General features: G+C 52.8%; 5 protein-coding genes across 5 annotated transcripts in view; 1 reads left to right on the forward strand and 4 right to left on the reverse strand.

The window, feature by feature from the left end:
* The window catches only part of VOLCADRAFT_42855 (uncharacterized protein), a gene marked incomplete at both ends in the record, with an annotated part of 4,999 nt that extends 973 nt beyond the window's left edge, over positions 1-4,026 (reverse strand). Inside the window, 7 exons of the mRNA XM_002952517.1 lie at positions 180-357; positions 630-697; positions 1,246-1,291; positions 2,160-2,242; positions 2,674-2,790; positions 3,023-3,113; positions 3,992-4,026. Of these exons, the coding sequence (XP_002952563.1) occupies positions 180-357; positions 630-697; positions 1,246-1,291; positions 2,160-2,242; positions 2,674-2,790; positions 3,023-3,113; positions 3,992-4,026 (618 nt within the window). The remainder of the gene's footprint in view (positions 1-179; positions 358-629; positions 698-1,245; positions 1,292-2,159; positions 2,243-2,673; positions 2,791-3,022; positions 3,114-3,991) is intronic.
* Positions 4,027-5,546: 1,520 nt separating this feature from the next.
* On the reverse strand, positions 5,547-8,122 carry VOLCADRAFT_105544 (uncharacterized protein). The gene is made up of 3 exons (XM_002952518.1): positions 7,630-8,122; positions 6,769-6,867; positions 5,547-6,479 (listed from the first exon to the last, which is right to left on the reverse strand). Exons 1-3 carry the CDS (start codon positions 7,869-7,871, stop codon positions 6,446-6,448), a joined length of 375 nt encoding a protein of 124 aa, XP_002952564.1. The 5' UTR covers positions 7,872-8,122; the 3' UTR covers positions 5,547-6,445.
* A 2,224-nt stretch (positions 8,123-10,346) lies between these two features.
* On the forward strand, positions 10,347-14,364 carry ftsZ2 (plastid division protein FtsZ2). Its single transcript, XM_002952451.1, has 11 exons — positions 10,347-10,496; positions 10,686-10,855; positions 10,939-11,037; positions 11,146-11,244; positions 11,829-11,897; positions 12,040-12,171; positions 12,385-12,460; positions 12,694-12,785; positions 12,991-13,078; positions 13,292-13,419; positions 13,607-14,364. The coding sequence occupies exons 2-11, from the start codon at positions 10,700-10,702 to the stop codon at positions 13,940-13,942; spliced, it is 1,275 nt and encodes a 424-aa protein (XP_002952497.1). The 5' UTR covers positions 10,347-10,496; positions 10,686-10,699; the 3' UTR covers positions 13,943-14,364.
* On the reverse strand, positions 14,359-16,515 carry eif1A (eukaryotic translation initiation factor 1A). The gene is made up of 4 exons (XM_002952519.1): positions 16,413-16,515; positions 15,871-16,290; positions 15,008-15,110; positions 14,359-14,745 (listed from the first exon to the last, which is right to left on the reverse strand). Exons 2-4 carry the CDS (start codon positions 16,183-16,185, stop codon positions 14,738-14,740), a joined length of 426 nt encoding a protein of 141 aa, XP_002952565.1. The 5' UTR covers positions 16,186-16,290; positions 16,413-16,515; the 3' UTR covers positions 14,359-14,737.
* Positions 16,516-17,559: 1,044 nt separating this feature from the next.
* On the reverse strand, positions 17,560-21,342 carry VOLCADRAFT_109832 (uncharacterized protein). Its single transcript, XM_002952520.1, has 8 exons — positions 21,271-21,342; positions 20,903-21,187; positions 20,400-20,531; positions 20,046-20,123; positions 19,449-19,560; positions 19,088-19,209; positions 18,196-18,750; positions 17,560-17,937 (listed from the first exon to the last, which is right to left on the reverse strand). Exons 1-7 carry the CDS (start codon positions 21,301-21,303, stop codon positions 18,628-18,630), a joined length of 885 nt encoding a protein of 294 aa, XP_002952566.1. The 5' UTR covers positions 21,304-21,342; the 3' UTR covers positions 17,560-17,937; positions 18,196-18,627.
* Between the last annotated feature and the right edge of the window lie 1,419 nt (positions 21,343-22,761).

The raw sequence follows: 22,761 nt of genomic DNA on the forward strand, positions 1-22,761 counted from the left end.
GGGGGGGGGGGGGGGGGAAGAGTGCGGTGGATGTTAGTTGGGGGGAGAAAAAGACATGGTAGGTACGGGGGCCAACCACATGCCACATATGCAAGGTGCACCACCTGCTCGACGGGCCGGGGGGCCGGGGAAAGGTAAGCGGAATCCGACATATAAACGTACACACACGCACACACGACACATGTTGGACATGGCATTTTACGTGCCTGCTGCTTATCGGCCTCGGCCACATTGATTTTGCTCTGCCGTACACCCTCACTCTCCAAAATGTTGGCGCGCTTGCGGCGTTCCGCCTCCGCCTGCAACTCCATGGCCTGTACAATGCCACGTGGCGGCATGATATCCTTGATCTCGTACCTGTCGTACAAGCATATACGGTACGGCAGTATACCGTAGAATATCCCAGGAAATTCCGGGATAACTGGAGGGATGCATGCGCAAGTGCACATAGAATATGTGTATACGTGCTTTGCTGTTGTCGTACTCTGACTTCCCGGGCCCGCCCTCCCAAGACTCGCCCCCAAACCTTTCATCCCCCCACCCCCCAGCACATACATACATTCCTCGGGAAAGGGGGCCGCTGGCGAAGCTTAACCACCCTGTAACAACATACATACATTCACACACACCTCAGGCACTGCAGGCCCCACGCCTCCGCCGCCTCATTGATCGAGCGGACGATGTTATGATTGAGGGCCTGTATTGAGGAGGCGGGGCGGGGTGGGGTGCAGGGCATTGATCAGGAAGGTACGTACATACATACGTGCATACACACATGCACACGCGAATGAGGAAGGTGAGGAAATGAAAGGGAAACACAGTTCGGCGGCTCCAGGGAGGCCCGGGCGCTTTGCCGCTCGTCCATGGGTTAAAAGCGCGAGCTAAGGACGGGGAGGAAGTGGGTTTCAGGGTTTGAGCAAAGGGAGCTCGAGGGGAACCAAGATTCAAACGCGTACGGCAAATAGACAGGCGAAGAAGAGGGAAAGGGCCACGTGGGAGAGCAAGGAAGCAGAAAGGGGGGTTGTGCGAGAGGGTGTACGAGATTGGCGTACGAGAGGGCGTATGAGAGGGTGTACGAGATTGGCGTACAAGAGGGTACGACAGAGCGTATGCTGGGGGTTGGGCGAGGAGGTGAGGAGGAAGGGCGGGATGAGAGGCAGGGAAAGAGGGGAGACGGCGCAAATGCACGAGGTGAATGCCAACTGCTCTTCCGGTACGTACGGCGCTCGTACACGGCATCCGCACCTCTCGTTCCTCAAACGTCTTATCCAGGGTAATCTTGCCGAGCTCACTTCAGGGAGGTTAGGGTGGGGCATGGCAGCAAGGGACGGAGGAGGGCGGCGGTGTCATCTGTTACTGGTATGGCTAACGGCCATACCCCACCGGGGAGACAGATACGAGCACACCGCCCGCAAATCCGTACAACAGCGCTCAAGGCGTTACAAGGCGCTTCATGCTGTGCAAAACCACCAATGCAGCTAAAACATCATGAAGGTCCCAAGGCAATAGTACGTACGTAACTCCGTACGTAATTCCGTACGTCTGTCCGTACGTCTGTCCGTACGCGCTCGTGGGCGGACCCACCCACCAGTGGGCCCCACAACCCCACAACCCTACTCCTCACTTGGGAGCCAGCTTAAGAGCATATTATGTTGTTAAGAGCAAAACCGGGAGCAGGGAACTAAGGACTAAGCATGCAATTACCTCAATCCATTTACACACACACACACACGCAATTCGGAAAAGTCTAGCGCACCTCGCTGGTGACTACGGAGCTCGCATCTCTTCATAAAGTTATTTGATCACCCACTTCGGCCTGTTCTCGCATCGCGGCTCAGATTAATTAAATACACACATACACCGGTATGGTCGTCTATGTGTTGAAGCCGGGTAACGGCCCGTGTGGCTTTCCCCCCTCAAATCCAACCCACAAAATACACAATTACACGGCTTCTTTCCCTCCCTAGCCCGTACCCTCCTATCACCAATTCCCATTTGCGGCTCAGGTCTCACTAAACACGCAACACCATTACAATGTCTCCCTCCCCAACACACCACTCACCACAGATATGCCTCTTCCTCCCTCCTCCCACCCCACCCGCATGTTAGCTCCTCCCCTCCCCCCCCCCAAGACCCCTTCCCTTCCCCCTCTTCCCCACCTCCTCATGGTGGTTTGCGCCAGCTGCCCCACCGCGTACAGCGCATTGTCCACCCCGTAACTGGCCTTGAACGCGTCAACCACCTTTTGCAAGGTTTGGGGGTTTGGGGTGAGGGGGGAGTGAGGTGAGTGAGGGTGAATCTCGTGCAGGCGAGGCCAGGATGGGTGGGGTGAAGGAAAGGAGGGGAAAACGAGGGCAAGCAGAACAAAAATCGAACGGGGGGCAGTACGAAAGAGTACGAAAAATCGTACGCCGAGGGCTCAAGAGGATTAGGCGGGCTCAGAGGAAAAAGGCGGCGGAGGACTAAAAGACGGCAAGGGACCAAGAAATCAGGAATAACGGACAACAGGCAACAGACCAACTAACAACAAACTCCCACCACCGTTACCACCATCGCCACGTCCGCCGCCTACGGGCCAGAGCAAGGAGTGCTGGACCCGAAGTAACGCACACCCACATAATGTCGCATAAAGCCACAAACAGAGGCTTCCGGCCTTGGCGTACGTTGCCGTACCTTGACGTACAGCACCCCATCAATGGTAATGGTTACATTGTCCTTGGTAATTGCGGTTTGCTGGCTAATAGGGATGGCCAGCTCCTTTAACGAGTGGACGTACGCCACGCGGTCCACCTGCACACACACACATACACAGTGTTTCCTAATGATTTGACCCGTGTATGTACGCGTACGTATGTATGTATGTGTGTACGGAGGGGAAAGTTAAGGGGGAATCATACACAGGTAAAAATAATAACAGTGTAAGTATTAGACACCCACCCAACCGCAACCCTTCCGCCCGCGTCATCAGCAACCAACCAACCAACCAACCAACCAACCACCAACGAATCCCAGCCACACTCACCAAGGGTATGAGGAAGTGCAGTCCAGAGCCCAGTGTTCCACGATATCGCCCGAACCGCTCAATCACGTATGCAGTCTTCTCAGGAACAATACTGAGACAGCGAAGGGGGGGGAGGAGGGGGACATTGCGCGTTTTAATGAACTGAGCCATTGTGAGGATGCGTGAAGGGGTGGGAAAGACGGAGGAGGTTCACACCCGCACTCGTGGCCTGTTATGGACAGGGCCGGGTCAGGCCGGCCCATGCAGGAATCTTTGGAGCGCCATACCGTGGGAGAGCGGCCTCACCCGTGAAGTACCAACAGGCATATCCAAACGGAACGCGCCACCCATCCGCACGTTCTAGGCCGTGTTCCCCGCCGACCCACATGCCGCACACAGCCGCTGCGGCCGGCCCTCGCCCCTCCTCCCCATCGTCCCTCTGAACGCGCTTTGCATTCCATACGTGTATGTTCCCTCCTCATGCCCTGCTATGCACCAGCCCTAACGACGGAATCTGAAGTACCAACTACATGCAGTCAGGCAGGTAGACAGACAGAGAGACAGAGAGGCAAGGAAGTCTAAACCGGGTATAGCTCGTTTGAGGGCCCTGCGCTCTGTGAGCCTGACAGGCCCCCACCCGTGGTTCCGGAGAGCCTCTCATTCCCTCCCTCCCCCCAATACCTCTCTCACCATTGTGCTCTTTTCCCCCTCTTTCTTTTCCCCAACCCCCATACACACACTTTGGACCGTCCGCTGTAACTTTTCTGCATTTTGCATGCGATTCCCCACTTTTTCAACCCGAGTGGCAAGTGGCAAGGGAAGCTATGTCCGCCAACCCCCCGGAGAGTTAGCAGCCATTAGTCACTTTTACAGGTCTGAAGTCCTCAGCCTGGATGATGGCGCGTGTGATGGATTACAAAATGTGCAGCTTTAAACCTGAGTCTGAGGATGTTTGAGGAAGTCCCCGTGCCTGGGCCCCCAAAGACTCACAGCACGCCAACGTTCGCAGGCGGTCCCAAAGGGTAGTAGTAGTCGGAACCCATATCACGGCGTTGGCCGCCACCACCCAGGCGCATGTGAGCCGCGGTCGATGTGGCGATGCAGCGAACGTGATGCCGGAATGCCGTCCCATTTTGCGGTATCAACGCCACGGGGAGTCGTGTTGCTAAGTCCAGGTCGTCCACGAAAACTTTTTTAACGTTTAGGGAGCTGCTGCTAAGGGCCATTTCCACAGCGCCTCCCAAGGGCCGTGCGGCGCTCGCATGCCGCGAGGCGAGGCCCAGCAGCAGCCTGCCGCTCCTGACGCCGGACGTCATAAATCGTCGCGCTGTGTCACAAAGAGGTTATCGAGGCGACTTGCTGTGATGACGCGACTGTAGGAACGAACGACTCACGCAGATCGACAAATACTAACTCCCAGCCGACAATTACGAGCAGATAAAAATATAGAGGTGACCTTACAGTAAGATTGCTAAGGGAAAAAAACAGATGCAAAACAAAGGTTTCGTAGAAACCAACCCGATAACAAAGGCCACGTGTGATCGAGCAATCCAAAGCACTGGCGGGGAATAGGAGCTTGTTTTTAACAACACATTACGAGCTTAACTGAACATGGTGCATGTCGTAAAGTTGGAGTCCAACCGCAAAACAACCGCCGTGGGGCGGAGCCCTCACCAGCTCAATTCCTCACGTCATGGTGGCAACATGCATGTACGTGCTTTCCCTGCTAGGAACCATATCTACGACTGAAACGTACTGGACTGGGCTTGCGTCCTCGCGTGTAATGGGCCGCAACCACGGCCCCTCCAAATCCGAAACCATACAGATCCCCGAACCGCAATCTATGCACAACGATGCGTAAGGGAAACCCTCCTGCTGCTTTGAGTGTGTGGACAGTAGGGCACAATAGTGCGCAACCTAACGCCTCCTTCTCTGTACGGGATCGTCAATCCCACTGTCGTCGTCCCTATTGCTCTTCAGGATGCCGCCATTCGTTAGGCCGTCTCATGCACACACAGCAGCCCAAGCCGGGGTGAAACATAATGGGTCCCTATCCATTAAAAAGCGTCCGCGTGGGCTCCTTGATACGAGGAGTAAGGATAGACGACGGGCCTTCTGTTCAGAAGAGCCCGATAAAGCATTCAATGCTTTTCGATGCGGCCTTTTGTTGGGTGGGTAGAGTGCACGACCTGGAACGGTGCGCTGAATGAAAGACTCAGCAAGGAAGGAAAGGACGGTCAACGCCTGAATCGGCCGACGTATTTCGACAGGTAGGGGCCATGGGTCATCCGAGGTCCTGACTGGCCGACGCTTTCCTTTTCAAAAGGCCCTAGCTCACTGCTTGTACTAATACCAGTTACGGAATGTACGAGACATGGTCCGTGCCCTTTTCTGACGTGACCCACTTGCAGATGCTGTTTCCATGGAATTGGCAAGACTCGAGGCCCTATTCCCCGGTCAACAATTTTCTTTTTTACTTTCCTGGAATACTTCCATCGCGCACAGGACGTTATCGATGGCGATATGGCACGCCGAGAGAGCCAATCGTAAAGGCAAGCATGTACACAAACTAAAGACCAGCATTCCTCGGCAAACATATGTACAAACAAACATACGCGCAGGCATCGCACATTCCCAAACCAATTAGATTCCGTCCACAGCAACGCCCGATGGTGTGGCTTAAACTGTGTCCATTGTACGGCACGCCATGGCACAGTTATTAAACTTTGATTGGCTCCCTTCTCAGGCCCACGCCAAAAGGGGATATGCCAGACCATCATTATATGGGTTTGGTGCCCTCATTTCTGTCTGCCCATCTGTCCGTCCGCCGCATGAATACACATTGTTATACCTGGTATATGTACGCCATATAATAGATTATCCCAAAATATGGGAATGTGCGACGTCGTGTTATGCGACAGACCACTATACAGCTCATCGCGCCTGCTGGACCCGCCTGCATGCCGGCTCGCTCCGCTGACACAAACACAATATACATCCATAGTGATACCACTTTGACAGCCAACAGGTTACCCTGCAGCAGCTTTATCAGTTAATTCCAAGAGTATGAACGGCACCTAAAGCGCCATATGCGAACTGGCAGGGCAAAAATCTCTTGACTGGCAGGGCTGTAAACCTTTTGCTCTTGCAGCACAGCAGTCAAAACTACCCGCCAATCCGTCTCGGCCTGTACACCGTAACCAGGATCAGTAATGGTGACCATACACCTCTTTAAAAACACCGAGATGCTCTACTCGCCGCCATGGCACATAGCATCAAGTGCGCTTTGTTTCGAAGCGCCGGATTCAAGCAGCAGAGGCAGCGCATGCCATTGCTCTGAAACCGCCAATCGTCGCACAAGCAACTGATTGAGCATTCTCTGTTGTGAAGACGATGCGCCACTCAGACAGCTGGTCCATGTATCGATAACGCTTAACTTGCCCTTTAAAACTCGGCCTTGCCGCACTTGGAGCACTTGCTGCGGGTGGAAGGACGGGGAAACGATGGCCCAGGAGACAACTGGGTCAGCAATGTGCACTCGTAAAGGAGGAAAGGTCCAGGGAAACGTGAAAGGCGATCCTACCAAAGGTTCAACACCTGCCTGGGATGTCTGAAGACGGCCCATGCCAAATGTCTCAGCTGCCTAGCCTACGTCGGATAGATCCTCCTTACGTTTCCGCCAACATGAAGACCAAGACTAGCGTGGAAAGAAAATCCAAGGACGGTGTCCTAAGCCAGCGGCGCACCGAGCGCAGGATTAAGCTCACCCGAACTTAAAGGCGTGCTTCTGGCCATCGGAGCACAAGCCGTGCTTGGAGCTTCCGGGGGAAATAGTCTTGCCATAGCCCTCGCCTGCCCCACACTTGCTGCAAGCAGGAACGATAAGGGGTAAGAGTGCGATGTGGGTTAGACGGGCTCGCGTCCAAATTGTCGTAAGTGTTGGCAGCTTGGTATATGCGATCATACGCGGGATTTGGGAGGGATTCATGGCGGGTCTAATAGGCGCGCTTTCCCGGGGTAGAGAACCGTTGGCCACTCAGGAAGCTTTTGCAGGCGCAGCTAGGCTGCTTAGCATAGGTTGTAATTGAAACACGTTGAGATGGAATCCATTTGGCATGAACCCCAAATGCAGCCTGGCGCTGTCGGGACTCGGATCGTGGGTTTGCGCAAGGCTCTTTCGGAATGTTCCACCCAGGGGTACGCCGTCAACCCAAAGGAATCGCGTTTTTGAGCCAGTGAATGCAGTCCCCTCTTCGATAACTGAGCACAAATTTAAGCAAAATATGGGATAAATCACACTAAAAGAGCGTTGACAGCAAACTAATGTTATTCCCGTTTACACGTCACGCAGTTTCCTGACTCAAGTTATCAACCATTACAGCTGACGGACGCATAATGTGGCTATGTAATGACTGTGTAATTTTTATGGCACTGTTAATATGTTTTTCAAAGCGGGATAGGAAGGAGCCCGTTCAGCTCCAGCTATCCTGAACGAGCTCAAAGCCCGCAAGGAAAGCATGCTAGACGGTTCCTCAGGATGGTGCAAGATGTTCATGGCCTCACAGAGTTGCCATGCCTTCATCGATACTTCCGATACTTCATCGGGACGTTTTAACGGGTTTCCTCACCTGCACTTGCCGAACTTCCAGGTATGCTGGCCCCCTTTAGGGCAATCCCCGCTCGCGCTTTCACAAGCATCGCTGGCCTTTGACTTAAAGGTAGACACCTCCCCGGGCTGCCGCTTGGGCACAGCCCCACCTCCCATCAAGGGATGAAGACATTTGGGACACTCGTTCTTGCCATACTTGTCCAGCCAGCTGTACTTGCAAGTCGGGCACTCCTTGCGAACCTCCGTAAATTGCTGTGCCATCTTGCAATAAGATCTTCACGAGAGCTAGTCCGATGCCAAGAGTAGAGCCTTGGGTTTCTCCGGTATGAAGCCAAAGATGTATAGACAGCAGGTTTATTATCAAATCACATCGTCAAACATGCTAAGGATGATCGGATCTTATACGCAGCAAGGGATGCCAGTGCCGTGCGGAAGGTCAGGCGCAGCCCTCGAAACGACATCCCGACGCCATGCATGTAATGCCTTGTAACCTTGGCTTGGCGGGAAAGTGGTCTTATTATGTTATTTGTATCTTGCTGCTCTTTCCGTCCTTTAAGAGGTAGTATTGTCGGAGGAGCTCCTGGCGCCGAAACGTTTTGGCAACAGAGTACAATAAAACTTCGAAACGCCACTGTTAGCTGAATGCAATGGATCACATTATGGCATCATAAGTAAACTGCAACGCGGTCGAACATTTGCCAAAACATGACCAGTACGCAGCGAACGTACTGATGAAAAGCTGCCCACACAACTAAAGGCGAGTAGATGCGACATCAGTTTCGGCAGCTGTTCGCTATGCGGGTTGAAGAGCTATGTGAATGAACTGCATGCAATTCGTTGACCCATCACCGGTGATGTCAGCACCAAACACACACGTTTTCTAACGGATTGTGAGGACTTGGAAACGGTCACGGTTCCCTCTTCAACCCCGGAGGGGCCGGATGGGGGCCACTACTCCTCCGTTCCTAGGTTTTCTGGGGCACGACGAACGGAAAGAGGCCCCGCAAGGGCTACACTAAGTGGACGAACGAGTGGAATGGCTAATGAACAGGCCATTCCCAGAAGGTGTGGTATTGGAGTTCAAGGACCGACTGGTGAGTGGTTGGAAGCATACGCGTCTAGATGTCCAGCCAGACGTGTACCCGTCAGACGGCAAGCAACCAGGAATTGACAAGGCGGAGTATAAGCATTGGATGGGTCTGGCGGCCGAGCAAGCGGGCATGAAGGAGGTGCTCCCGCATATCACAATGTTTATCACGCGTTCAGCCAATCGCAAGCTTATGCAGTTTAGGTTTTGCTGTTGGGCATTGGCGGCTAACAGAGCGCGTGAGGGACGGCGTTATATACCTAGGGAGGAGCCAGTATGCCCCTGCTGCGGCATTGATAGCCATATCGAGGGTGAGAAGCACATTTTGCTGGAAAATCAGACCTGATATGGATTTCCCACGCTTCGAGCATATGAAGGACGCTATGAAGTGGGAACCAGAACGTCTGGCAAGGATGCTGGAACGTATATGGTCCCACCGCAACTCTAACGTTCCCTTTTCTATCGTTCCATTTGGTCGTTGGTATCCTCTACCACTTGCTGTGTCTGAAGTGAGAGGTAGGATGGTGCTTATAGGCGATCTGTCAGCCGTTGAGCCCTCGGCTCGTATTTGGGCGGTTTGCAGGTCCGGGGAACGCACCCACGACCATGTAACACACACAAGCACACACACACACGGGGAGGAGCCAGCCCCTCCGCCAGCCCTTAAGCTCCGAAACCCGATGACCCAATCCTTTTTATGTAACCTAGCCCAGAGCCAATAGGTAGTGTATGGGAGGAAGTTCTTCACATGTTTACAACCTTGGGGATGCTATGCTCCAGGGCGCGTAGGACGGAATCCGTGTGTGATATACCGGGTGCTTGGGAGCGCCTGGAGAAATGCGTCTCAAAGCATGCCATCATGCTGAGACAGAACGAACGGAGACATACCGGGCCTTGAAAGTGCATGATGTTCATGCAAGCGTATACCGTGACTGGGAAATCGGGATCCCCGGTCACCAGGTAATCCTCATTTAGGGCCACATGGGGTACTAACCACAATATGGGTAGTCATAGATTTGCGTTGCGTTTAGTATCATGTTGAGCTATGCCTATCTCCCGGGCCGTGCAGGTCAAGGCGGTGGCCATAGCTGTCGCCCACAAATGGCCAGGCTGCCGGCTCTGTAGCCACTGCCGCCGGCACCGTCATTTGGCTCTACAGCCACCGGTGGTTGGCCCCTTCATCCCCTGGCCTCGGTCCGGCCAGTGGACGGTAGTAGATGTAGCCCAAAGGAGGTTAGCAGAAGTTCACCCCGTTATCCTAGCAGGTGAATCACTGCCATTTTTTGCAGTCGTGCGCAGCACAGGGGGATGATTCCATCTCGCGCATTGGGTCGTTAAGGGTGGCTAGCAGCAGTCGCCGCTAGCCTGCGGCAGCAGCACCATGCCGCCACAACGTCCCGCATTGCGCCGCCGTAGTGTTGGCAAAACATACGTAAAGTGAGGCCAGGGCATTCGAACTGCTTGATATCATGCAAGGGAGTCGGCCAACTGGGTTGCTGGCTGTGACAGAATGCAGCCACGTGTAATAGTTGCAGCACGTGTGGCCCTCGTGAGGCTGTACATCTTTATCCTTATAGCTCGTCAACTAACTTCATAACACTACAGCTTGGCACGCGTTGGCTACATTCAAGAAAGTTTCCTTATTTAGGTGAGCTGCGTCAGCTTGTGTGCCGACTAGGAGTAAGCCAGAATGCAATAAATGTAGCTTAATATTTTACTCGTGGCATCAATTTTTGCAAGAAGCAGTGAGTTGTTCAGCAAAGGAGGGAGCTTCTTCTGGTGCGATGGTTCTGGAGCTGGTAAGCTGTCGGTACGGCCTGACGCACCAATTTCAAAATCATTGAAGCAAATTATCGAAAGCGCCACACCAGTTGCTTGTCGGCACGCTTGTGAAGTGATTTATATTACTGCTGCTGCTAGATACAGCGTATCTTTCACACTCATACTACCTTGTAGCCGCGCCAAATTGAACTGCTTTGCCCGTGCAGCGTTGTCCCACAACATGCATGCATCCAGGATTCTTAATTCCCGTCAACAAACGGCACGGCTACGACCGGCCGTGCCAGCGCGGACCAGGTTGACGGTGCGTAGACCATGCAGCGGAAATGGACGTACGCCTCTCCGCGTTGCTGCAAGTAGCAGCCAAGTAGTTATTAAGGTAACGGTCGATATTATTTTCCCTAAATTCCTTCGTAACGCGTGAGGGTCGTGCTTAAGCGAACTGGAATGTCCCGGCGCCAGGTCTTCGGTGTGGGTGGCGGTGGTTCCAATGCCGTAAACAATATGGTCAATAGCGATGTCCAAGGCGTCGAGTTCTGGATTGCGAATACAGACGCGCAGGTGCGGAATGCAGGGTGGGTTAGGACGTCCGTCACCAGGTCATGGCATATGGCGAGTTCCACGCTTTTGGCGGAGAGTTTACTCCATCCTGGCATTCAACGTTCACAGGCTCTAGCCACATCTCCCGTCGACGGTAAGCATAAGGTCCAAGTGGGGTCCAAGCTGACACGCGGCCTGGGAGCAGGTGGCAACCCGGAGATTGGTGCGGTAAGTGTTCTGTCCCTGCCGTGTTATGAAGCTGCTTGCAGGAGGAACTCTCATGTGTGAGTGCACGTGCACGCACCCACGCCATCCATGAGGATGCCTGAACCCTTAGGACAGAAGCATGGGAGGCGCTTGAGTTTTACCATGTTGCTGTAGGTAGTCTAGGGGTAGGGGTCTGCGAACCCTCGTCACCAGGATGAGTCCTGGTGACGATACGGGTTCCGTCGCCAGGAATCATTCTGGTGACGAGTACACTGGAAGGCGTCTGTGCCTGTAGGATCACCGCTTCAAGGCATGCACGTATTGCATACGGACATACACATCCCTGAAACCAGGCCCTGAGCGACGAAAATGGTTCATCTAGCACCAGCCGGAGTGCTAAAAGCGTGTTGGAGGCGTCTCAACTACGATATTAGCGGGGACGCCCTGGGTACGGTAAACAGTCTGGACATTACACACGCGAGCATATTGCTTGTCATTTCTGAACTGCGTACCGTTAGTCCCCTAGTTTGCCTTTGCCCATCTTCAGGCTGAACTATGGCTAAGGCGTAAGACTCCTTTCCACCATAACCCACCCGCGCCAACAGAAAGCTGCCCAAGAAAGTCGTGACGCTATTGCGGCGGCGCTCCAAAACACGGACATGGTGTTCGTCACGGTGAGGTTTTAACACGCACACATCGGCCGCGGTACCGTGCATAATCGACCTGGTATGGAAGGGGTTAGTGAATCAGCTGCCGCAAGACATCCAATTCGCCAAAGCCACACAATAATATTACTCACATGAATTTGCTCTGCAGGCGGGAATGGGCGGTGGCACTGGAAGCGGCGCCGCCCCAGTTGTGGCGCAAATTGCGCGTGAAATGGGTATCCTCACAGTTGGCATTGTCACAACCCCATTCACGTTCGAAGGGCGACAGCGCGCACAACAGGTATGGCGACAACGCATCGACAGCACACAGGCTAGCATCCATTCGGAAGCCCACGCACTGATTTGGCACGAAACAGTGGAAGAATTAGAAGGCAGTAACAGACTTGAATTCAACACGTGGGTCAATTCCTGAGAAACGTCAGCTGAAGGCATGCTTGTCACGATGCTTTATGAGATGGTTGCGTCGCGATGACCGGCCCCTCCTAACATGCAGGCTCGCATCGCGCTTGCAAATCTACGGGCGGCAGTTGATACACTTATCGTGATTCCAAACGACCGCCTGCTCTCAGGTATGTGTATTGTCTGCCATCAGTGACTGGCCTTTTAGCGGGCTTTAGCCGCATTTATGCGGCTGGCATGTCGAGTAGGACGACTACACAGCGGTGTTTACTCACAGGATGTGAGATCTTATATAGCTTCGCCGTTGCCGCTTTGCCGAAGGCTTTGTCCCCTCATGCTTCCCTTCGTAGTGACCAGCATGACCAACTTGGGCTATCATGCCTGGTTCTCTTTTCCCATGCAGCTATGGACACTAACGTGCCCATCCGGGATGCATTCAAGATCGCCGATGACGTCCTCCGTCAGGGTGTGAAAGGCATCAGCGAGATTATCACCGTAAGATACATTTTGTTGGTCATACGTTTCGCCCTACCCCAGCCGTGCGAATGCTGTGCTAAGCAAGCACGACAATACTGCCAACCATGCAGCGATAACCAGGCAACTATGCCCGAGCATAAATTACGTCTGTTGTGTAGCGACGGCACCGCTGAATGGCCACTAGCCCTGAGTCCTTCGGTCGGCTTTCATGTCCCTTTCGCAGGTTCCTGGGCTGGTGAACGTCGACTTCGCTGATGTGCGGACGATAATGTCGGGAGCCGGCTCCTCGCTTATGGGTCAGGGCATGGGCGGTAAGTTGCTGTCGACGGAACCCCGGACAATGAAGTTCGGTACACAACTACCTTTCCTGGTGCTGAAACAATTTGCATTTCATAAGCCGGGCGATGCGCGGAGTCGTCTGAAGAGGTACTGTGTCTCAGTTGGCCACTCAAGCACGCTGCCATCCGCTCTCTCCATCACGTTTGACCTAGCAGTGCCCCCGGTTACGTCCCTATCGCGTGCAGTGGGTCCCAACCGCGCCGTGGAAGCAGCCCAGCGCGCCACTTCCTCACCGTTGCTAGAGGTGGGCATCGACAAGGCTACGGGCGTTGTTTGGAACATCACTGGCCCGCCCAACCTGTCGCTGTTCGAGGTGCGATCGGGTTAAGCAATCGTGACAGTAAGAGGCCTGTCTTGTCGAGCGCACCAACTTGTCAGGTAGCAGGGACGAGTTCTAAAGGTTTGGAATACGGTGTTTGGGCAGCAGTACCGAACAAGCGTCTGCACAAGTGTTTTTTCAGTTCACATCGATGCCCCTTTTCTTTGCGCCACCATACCAGGTGACCGAGGCCGCCCAGATAATTTATTCCATGGTGGATCCGAATGTAAACCTCATTTTCGGCGCCGTCATCGACAGTACGCTGCCGGACGACACCGTCTCCATCACGATAATTGCCACCGGCTTCGGTCAGTTAGAGCCTGAGCTGGGCGCGCTCAATGAGACGCGCCGGGTACCGAGGGCGGCAGCCGATTCGGCCGAGCCTCAGATGGCAGTGCGGCCTTTTGGCATGGGACACGGTACAGCCAATGTCCTTCGGGAAGGGGCTGTGGAATCCACGCCCAGCGGGGTGGAAATTCCCGCATTCCTGCGTCGCCGCCGGCTCCAGGGCAAGTAAGATTGTCTAGCCATGTTGTTGGCAAAGGCAGCATGACGCAGACACTTTGGAGCATGGTCCGTGTACATTGGTTATTATGTGGTTGGAATCCTGTGCATTCGATGAGGAATGTGACGTTAGCTGTTACTGTCCAGATGACAATAAGGAGGTAGGTATTCTAAGCTGTCAGCTGTTCGTCTAACGATAGCACACTAAGCTGTGAGCTGTTTGCATTTGCGGTTAGCTTATGTTGCAAGACGCAAAATGACTTTTTCCATGATTACTCTTTCGCAGTGCATGAACTTCTTCGTTGGTCATACGTTTTGAGCATTGGATGCTGGACTCGACCGCCTTCCAGTTGGCATGTATATACGTGATGTTGATGCTGACCGGGGATTTCATTTACGCAGGGGGGGCACAAGATGTAAAACTGAACTGTTGCGATCCAATTACATGCCCCAATTCTGTTCCTAAGTGTGGACGTATAGTAAGTATTAGTACAGTTTGCTACTTGCTTCGTGGGTCCACTGAAAGGGTCCATGGCTACCAATTCCTTACAACGTCCACACCTCACGAAAGCTGATCGATGCTGCACCGTTCCCGGCTATGGAGGCGCACCACCGGTTAGTATGCACAGTAAGACACGCTCGGCGACATGCCTTCGGTTGCGTCCACCCCGGCCTCTCTTCTACAAACCGAGATGCAAACTGTGCACAGGCCTGCGTTGGCAGTGTAAATTTCCCGAACTGCGCACCAGGCGAATCGTCCATACGCAACTCTCCGCCCAGGATGCCAAGACTGGGAAGGGAATGGCGCTCAAATCTCTGCAGGGTGGAAGCAGGGCACGTATGGGCAGGACGAACAGCTCCAGATCAAAGCAAATTAATAAGATGCAAACATCGGGATCAAACCTACTTATAAAGCAGATTCCAAATGCTGACGGCGGACCCAAGAAACAACATGAGCACAGATGACGTGAAACGCAAGGGGGCCAAAGGGATACCGTCCAAGTTGACCCATCTGCAAGTATTGCGATCGCCACGACCCAGGCTCAGTCCTTTTGTTGGCTCCCAAATACTCACGAACCTGCAATGTCATCGAAATCGAAGTATTCCTGGTTCTCCTTATCTTCACCCTCGAAGATGACATCTGTGTCGTTGATGCGAATGTGCTCTGGCAGCTCGCCATACTGTGGGGAACAATGGCACAGAACAAATGAACAAAAATAACCGACGTACACCAGAGGATACCTTGTAGACGCAAAGGCGTAACGTGGCCACAGGCATCTACGACGGAATCTTAGTCATCTTGTGTGCACGGGACTACCAACATGGTTTCCAGTGTCACTTCCAGATGTTAGTTGCGCTTGGCCCGCAGCAACGACGCACCGCGGAAGAGTACACATGCTGGAAGCTTGGCTCATTGTTTGTCCCTGTAACGAGCATGGGCTCCTGCGCTGTTATGGTCCTGCAAAGGTAACTACACACTACACTAGAGCCAGCTTCATATCCAACGGATAGCAACCATTTCCCCTTGCTTCTAACTTTAAATGCCGAAATCCTAAGCCTTTATTTTCAAGTGTGCACACCAGGGCTGTGCCGAGGCAGGACTCATAGAGGTGGCTCACAACCATGGGAGCAGGCACGACGAGTTGGAATCTGTAGTGGGACGACGGTCCTATCGATGTGCACTCTCCCCCGCGTGCGGGGTCCCAGACGCCAGAGAAGATCCCTTCCTGTCAGTACGGGCTGTAAGCCGCTTCCCCCGACTAATGTTTTATAGGCTTGCTTTCCCGCTTAGAAGCTCTGGCCGACTAACAACCGAAACAATGGGCACTGAACCCAGGCCACTGCATAGCTGTACGCCCAACTGAAGCCCTCCCCCTAATTACCCGCCGGCAGCTGGTGGAACCCCAAACCCAGGGGCAAAACGTGCAAACCCTTACAAACCTGCTTGAGCACACGCGCCTCATCAGCCGTGTACTTCATGATGACGTCTGCTTTCTCGTCCTGGTAATCTCGCAGACCAACAAGCACGATGTCACCCTGAGCAACCCAGACCTTCTTGCGCATCTTGCCTCGAATGTTGCAAAGACGCTTCCTGCCGTCGATGCATTGCGCCTCCAAACGGCCGTTCCCGAGCATGCGGATCACTTGCGCGTACTCTTGACCATCCTCTTTGTAGACCAGCTCGCGCTTTTCCTCCTCGTTCTCGTTCTTTCCCCTCTTGCGGTTCTTACCACCCTTGCCCTTGTTCTTGGGCATCCTTAAAAAAAGAACTGCTGCCGCCGCCGCGCTGGCTACCTGACGCTGCTGCTGAAAGTAGCTTTTCGCCGCTCAAGCCACAAAAGAACTATTCAGGCTCACACCCTGCAAGTCCACGGCAGGAACAGCTAAGCGCAAATCTCGTGGCTGAATTTGTCAGCTGCCAACCAAGCCAGTCACCACAACTATCGGTGAAGGTGGTGGCTTTGCGAGAGTGGCTTACGTGCCTTTAGGAAAAAGCCCCGCTAACGCGAAGAAGATTTTCAGCGAGCAGCAATTAAGTAGGCCGCCGCACGTTCTTTGTGCAGTGTGCAACGAGACAAATACTCTCGAAGCCAAAAAAGAGTTGAAACAATGTGAACGTGGTATTTTGGACTCTGTACGGAGGGAGGCCCAAGGTTCATTACAAACGCATAACACGCATGCGAGACGCATCACAGAGACTTAGGCCATTTAATAAATGTCAGCTTGCCCAACTCTGGGGAGCTGGCAGAGTTTCTCTGCAGCATACTTTGTCGTGCAAATGCACAGTTACCATAGATCGCTCCAAAGCTTGCGTGAGGATAAATTGAAGTTATGGTCACACGTATGGGTTCAGTACCTGCATGCGCTGCGCTGAGAGTTATCAAAAAGCTATAATGATCTCGTTACAGTCCAACTGAAGCGATTTGTGTGTTGCAGAGTTTCCGGGACCGTCGTCCGGTGATGGCTATCATGGATGTAAAGATGTATGCTTTCTCTGGAAGTTTTTCATGGGTATTCTAGGACGCACATGTGAACCATCTCCCGTGGTCTCAGTGACATAGGGCATGGACGATTGAAAGGGACCGCACATGCTGTGAGCATGCGCCGTAGCGTCCCCTGCTGCATGGGAAACTCTTTCGCACTATTCCAAAGTAACAAAAGGTTTCAGACCAGCAGTGCCCGACGTCGACAAAAAATTAGTACTGACTTGGCGATGCTGTAGGCGTTTCACAGACTGTCATGTGGGCATTGGCGTTTGCGGTCGCGGGTGTACAGCTGAATGGAGACCAGCAGGAGCCCCTTTGTTTGCCCGTCTGTCTGTCTGTCCGCCTGTCTGCTCTCCATGTACAGTCCCTTCGTCTTGCAGCCGAGACCGCTGCTGACATGGCGGCCTACCTGGAACCCAGCATACATGCCATACAGCAGTCCTCCGCAAACGCCGTGAAAGGCTCCCTGTCCGCTACTACATCCGCTAGGTTCACTGCACACCCAAGGTGCTCAGATGTGGTTTCCATCGTCTTGCGACACCATCTCAATGCTTTTCGTTGATTGTGCACCCATTAACTGCCTTAAGCTCGTTGCCCACTATAACAATTTTGCCGTGCATGTTTCTCTCGAGCATCAAAAAGTAACACGAATGATACAAAATTACATTTGTCGTTCAGCCAAACGTACGTCATACAAATTTCGTATATCAGTTTCAAGGTGTATTATCCGATTGATTCGCTGGCATGTATAATGAGTGAAGCAGTCTCTCTGGAACCTGAACACGATACCAGCTGAACAGCACATCCATACCTGTTCAAAACCCCCCCATGGCGTCATCCATCGCGCATCTACATTTTCAACAGGAAAATGCATGAATGCCAGTACCCCGAATAAGCGGGGTGCCCAGTGTCAAATACATCCGTGGTTTCCAGCAGCTAAAATTTCGTCATGCTTAATGGAATAAATGGTTACAGAGAACGGAATGACTCAGGATTCTGGAACTGCCACTTGGTTGCATTACGATCTCTCCGCTGGCTGTGATGCAGCTGGTCATATGACTAGTCAAAGGTTCAACCTTTTTATTTAAGGTGCAGCAGGAAGCATGTGCGATCTCGCTGGGGGATTTGAGGGTGGCATTTGAGGCATCACACATGCTTCCTCGTGCGCCTTCAACCAAAAAAATTGAACCTTTGACTAGTCATGTACACCAACTGCATCACAGCCAGCGGAGAGATCGCAATGCAACCAAGTGGCAGTTCCGTCATCCTTAGGTCATTTCGATCCCTGTAACCTGTCATTCCATCAAGCATGACCGTAACTTCCAACCACCACTCGCAGCTGAAGGTAATATATGTACAAATTAAAAAAGACTGACACGTTTACACGCGGTCACCATGCGCCAACCGCCTGCCCACCACGTCACAGACTCGCCTCTAACCACAAGGAGCAGCAGCCGGTAAGGGGAGTTACGACCCGGATGCAACCCAAATTGGCGAACAGGAGAGGTGGCGAGCTGTAGACATAACACCACAACTTGTTACTTGCACGTACGTGATACACACCACACCCTGCCACGAATCACCCCTCCCCATGCTCAGAAGCAAAGGATGGCCACAATTTTTCACGGCGCGACACCACAACACCAGAACTTGGAGCACATCGTCAAGTCCCTACAGATTTTGGGACACCAGTCGCCCACCTAACAAAGCTTTACTCTGACCGCTGGGCATAGGAGTTAAAACCCTTCTCCCGAATATCAATACCGACCATAGGCTCGCCCAGCTTCGCGGAAACCTCCGCCAACACGGTGGGGTTGTTGTAGTGGGTCACGGCCTGTAGGGGAAAAAGACACCCATTTGCCTCAATCGCGGAAGAACCACATGAACCATCTTCTGAGCTTGAAGCGACATTGAACAACAAAGTATTCAGGTCCTATCCAGGCAATGGCATCACATGCATTTGAAACCGAGCATGCTGGCAGTGCTGCACCCTTCGTTTGTTAAAAGAAATTTCTCTTAGGGCCACATTACAGCGTGTCCAACATTCCCTTCGGTCATCATCCCGGTGCACGACCTCTTTCAGTTGCCCGTGGCTCCTCCCTAGTAATTACCTCTTCACCACATTCCCATCTCGACACTTATCACTTGAACACCCTCCAAAACCCGCACACCTGTACAATGGCGCGCGCGCGTGCGGCAGGGTCCCCAGACTTGAAGATACCGGAGCCCACGAACACACCATCCATGCCCAGCTGCATCATCAGCGCTGCATCCGCAGGAGTAGCCACGCCACCTGTGTGCACAACAATCGGGACCCAGAAGGTTGACATTGGTGTATAGGATATATTTGGACGCCATCTGCAAGAATGCAAATATGTTTAGATAGTGAGTTCGACAAAATACTTTCGTGCAAAACAAGCCAGCCCCAAACTCCCTCCAGAAGTTATCATCAGGTGCGGGCACGACTGCATTTGAGCGTTTCGCCGTCTACCTATACTTAATTGCACACCACATCTGCCGCTCAGCACTTACCGGCTGCGAAGTTCACAACGGGAAGACGTCCCAGGTGCTTCGTCTGGCGCACCAGCTCCACGGGTGCTCGGATCTCCTTGGCATACACGTACAGCTCGTCGTCATCCATCGTCTGTGCCCAAGGACATTTAGGAGGATGCAGCCAAACAAGGTGAGCCTCAGGACCGATTACCTTGTCTTACGAACAGAGATAGGACCGTTTGGGTTTCCTTAGTACTCAGTTTAATCAATAATCCAAAAAACCTGGACCCAAGCCACGCACATGAATGCTCACTATCACTCAAGCAGCCCTGGAAGTGCATATGGCAATTATTAGAATATTTTACATCTTCATGCATGCGCCCCTTGGAGCGCCAACGCCGATGTTTTCATTCCCAAATGCCCTTGCATAAGGGGCGTCATACGCTTAAGTCTGACCCAAACATTAGGACCGTCTCAATCGCGGGGCAGTAAGCTAACCAATGCCATGCTCAGTGCCTGTGCGCTTTAGTCATCAAAAGGTAAGACCCATCTTGCGCCTACCGGTCCAAGGGTAGGCAAGCATGCCGAGGTCCTAGTGCGTCACATGAAAATCCCCAGTTGCACTTAAGCCCTCACCTGCAATTGGCGAATGGCGCCCATGACAGCCCGGCAGTGTCGCACAGCCTCGACAACATTGCCCGTACCGGCCTCGCCCTGCAACAGTTTCGCGGGAAGCGAGGGACTCGCGAACGGAAAAGAGTACCGAGGCCATCGCAATCGCACTCAATGTCCTTAGGGCCTAACTTCCAAACAGCTGTAAAACTTGTACGACACGACGCAGTCAACTGACCCTTGCTCTGGTTACAATGTTACGCCATATCATGCTTGGGTTGGAGTTGACCACTGGCAGGTGAAAAAAAACATCTCCCAACTGAGCAACAACGCAACTCCCTTGGACAGCGGAACATACACGCACTCTTCTGTAGTTACCTTCGTGCGAATCATAGCAGCACCCTCTGCGATACGGCGGAGAGCCTCCCCAAGGTCGCGGCAACCACAGACAAACGGCACCTTGAAGTTATGCTTGTTGATATGGTGAATCTCGTCAGCAGGGGTAAGCACCTGTGGGAGAGGAGGATAGCGTTTACTGAAGTATAGACTGGAAATCTGGTGAAAAGCTGCGTCAGCGAAAAACAGGCAACCCTCAGAGAGGCAGCGATGTTAAAACATACAACTGGGTTACTCCACGATAAGCGGTTGGAGGTGCACATGTCGGTTGGTTTAGGTGACGAACACAGAGAACGAAACAGAGAGCAATAGTTTAATAATCAAACTGTGACAACATGAAGTGAAACGCATGCGTTGCGCTACCTGCACGTAGCATAACAACCGGTAGGAGGACGGCGGACAAGTGTGGTCAGGGCTTTGCCGCGCCGCAGGCACCTTTACACCCGACTGAAAACCCAGCCCTGTAGTGCCTTGGGATAACGCACCTCAGACTCATCAATGTAATCGACACCAAGGGCCTCGAGGATTTGCGCCTCCACAAAGTGGCCGATGCGCGCCTTCGCCATCACCGGGATTGTCACAGCCGCCTTGATTGCCTTAATCATGGCCGGGTCGCTCATGCGAGCGACACCACCATCCCTACGAATATCAGCTGGTACACGCTCAAGCGCCATGACCGCCACTGCGCCGGCCTCCTCAGCGATGCGTGCTTCCTCTGCCGTGGTCACGTCCATAATCACGCCTCCCTTAAGCATCTGGGCGAGGCCCACCTGTAGAAACATGCAAAAGCTCAACTTAATAATTATCTATCAGCACTTAACTAGCCTTGTCCAGTCCTTCCGCCGCCTCGCACCTTCACAGCAAAAGTGCCCTTGTCGCTGGCCATATTCGCAGTTAAAATACAACTACACGAGAATTCGAGTGGACTACGCGAGGTAAACTATTTACGTAGCCACTGAGTTTAATCAATGGACGTAACTAGAGACACAAGGCCCTTCAGGCCACACTCCCCTTGCATGTGAGCCACAGCATTACGTGGCGCAAATAATTCATGGAACAAGTTATTAAGAGCACACACTTAAGTCGTTACATTAAAAATGTGCACATGGAATATTTTCCCATTTTCCCAATAACGAAAACTCTTAAAAGTGGCAAGGGCAGCTCCGCTTGTGATTGCGTCAACAGCACACCTAGCTCGCAGGACAAACTTATCCATTTCGTATCAAATTTGCTCCGCAAGCCGATCATATGGTGGTTAGAAAGCAGCACATCTGGCGAGGTACCGGAATCCTAAGCACACAATACTCATTGTTGGCCAGTATTATGTATTTTTGTTGTTTAATATTGCAGCGGACTACCAGGCTTTTATGCCTGAAGGTGAAGAAGCCGAGGCAAAGGGCACGTCGCCTGACGCTGCATTCCAAACCAGGAAAAGTAGACCGGCTGTTCCGTAACGACACGCAACCTACTCAAGAGGCTAGGTATAGATTAAGACCGGATTAGCACTGGTACCAACAGGGGACTAGGGGGGAGTTTGCCGATATGGCTCTCCTATGAGTGGTAGCCTCGTGCCTACCAATACCGGCAAATTAGTGTGGCCTCATTGAAGGGAAGTGCGGATGCTTTGAAGATAAAAGCTGTCAAACATCCTCGGGTTACCTAAACGCCCGAGTAACCCACCTCTCGTCCTGTGGTAACCAGGGTGGCAACTTTCGCACTGGTGGCAACCAGTTGCATCTTTGTTCGTGACTTTGGGAGTGACCCAAACCTATCGGGAAAAAGCAGAAGTCTAACATGCTCACCTAACTTTCGCACGATATGGCCGACAGTTCGGCCACATTATACCAAAACCTTCCCACAGTGCTTCACTTCCGTTTCCTCCTATGAAGAGGCACGAGCATCTCTTTACCATCTCTTCGCATCTCTTCGCTATGCCAATTTTTTGCACAATCGAAGAAGGAGGGAACCTGTACTGTTCGCCTTGCAGAACGGCCAGCGACAGCAACTGTACAGGTGGTCTTCAAGTGGTTGCCCATGTGCACAAAAACCCTGGCAAGTTTTGGGTTGACTTGTGCGAGGGCACGCATGCTTGCCAGAGCTTGCCCCATTCTGAGACCCACTATGAGTCACCGAGTAAAACTTTGTAAAACATATAGAAAATCCCGAGCGGGAACCTCCATCTTGGGGTCTGGCTCACAAGCTCCTAGGATTTCGGCCGTCGTTATAATGCTATTGGCCTTGCAGAGCCAAACTAGGCAAACCCCAAGGCAAAGAACACGGCAAACCGGACTGCAGAGCTGTCCATCCTTTCGGGTGAGCTCCCGTGTTCACATATCGGTCATCT

Source organism: Volvox carteri (assembly GCF_000143455.1).
Source record: "Volvox carteri f. nagariensis unplaced genomic scaffold VOLCAscaffold_30, whole genome shotgun sequence".
Classification (NCBI taxonomy): Eukaryota; Viridiplantae; Chlorophyta; class Chlorophyceae; order Chlamydomonadales; family Volvocaceae; genus Volvox; species Volvox carteri.

Bases quoted from the DNA above. Each gene is read 5' to 3' on its own strand.
- VOLCADRAFT_105544 (XM_002952518.1), bottom strand. From the start codon at position 7,871: ATGGCACAGCAATTTACGGAGGTTCGCAAGGAGTGCCCGACTTGCAAG. The intron at 6,868-7,629 runs GTGAGGAAACCC...TCCTGCTTGCAG, and splicing joins TGGAAGTTCGGCAAGTGCAG to CAAGTGTGGGGCAGGCGAGG. The intron at 6,480-6,768 runs GTGAGCTTAATC...TTCCACCCGCAG, and splicing joins AAGCACGCCTTTAAGTTCGG to CAAGTGCTCCAAGTGCGGCA.
- ftsZ2 (XM_002952451.1), top strand. From the start codon at position 10,700: ATGCATGCATCCAGGATTCTTAATTCCCGTCAACAAACGGCACGGCTA. The intron at 11,898-12,039 runs GTGAGGTTTTAA...TTTGCTCTGCAG, and splicing joins CGGACATGGTGTTCGTCACG to GCGGGAATGGGCGGTGGCAC. The intron at 12,461-12,693 runs GTATGTGTATTG...TTTCCCATGCAG, and splicing joins AAACGACCGCCTGCTCTCAG to CTATGGACACTAACGTGCCC.
- eif1A (XM_002952519.1), bottom strand. From the start codon at position 16,185: ATGCCCAAGAACAAGGGCAAGGGTGGTAAGAACCGCAAGAGGGGAAAG. The intron at 15,111-15,870 runs GTTTGTAAGGGT...TGTTCCCCACAG, and splicing joins AGGCGCGTGTGCTCAAGCAG to TATGGCGAGCTGCCAGAGCA.
- VOLCADRAFT_109832 (XM_002952520.1), bottom strand. From the start codon at position 21,303: ATGGCCAGCGACAAGGGCACTTTTGCTGTGAAG. The intron at 21,188-21,270 runs GTGCGAGGCGGC...ATGTTTCTACAG, and splicing joins AGGGCACTTTTGCTGTGAAG to GTGGGCCTCGCCCAGATGCT. The intron at 19,210-19,448 runs GTAAGTGCTGAG...TTGTGCACACAG, and splicing joins CGTTGTGAACTTCGCAGCCG to GTGGCGTGGCTACTCCTGCG.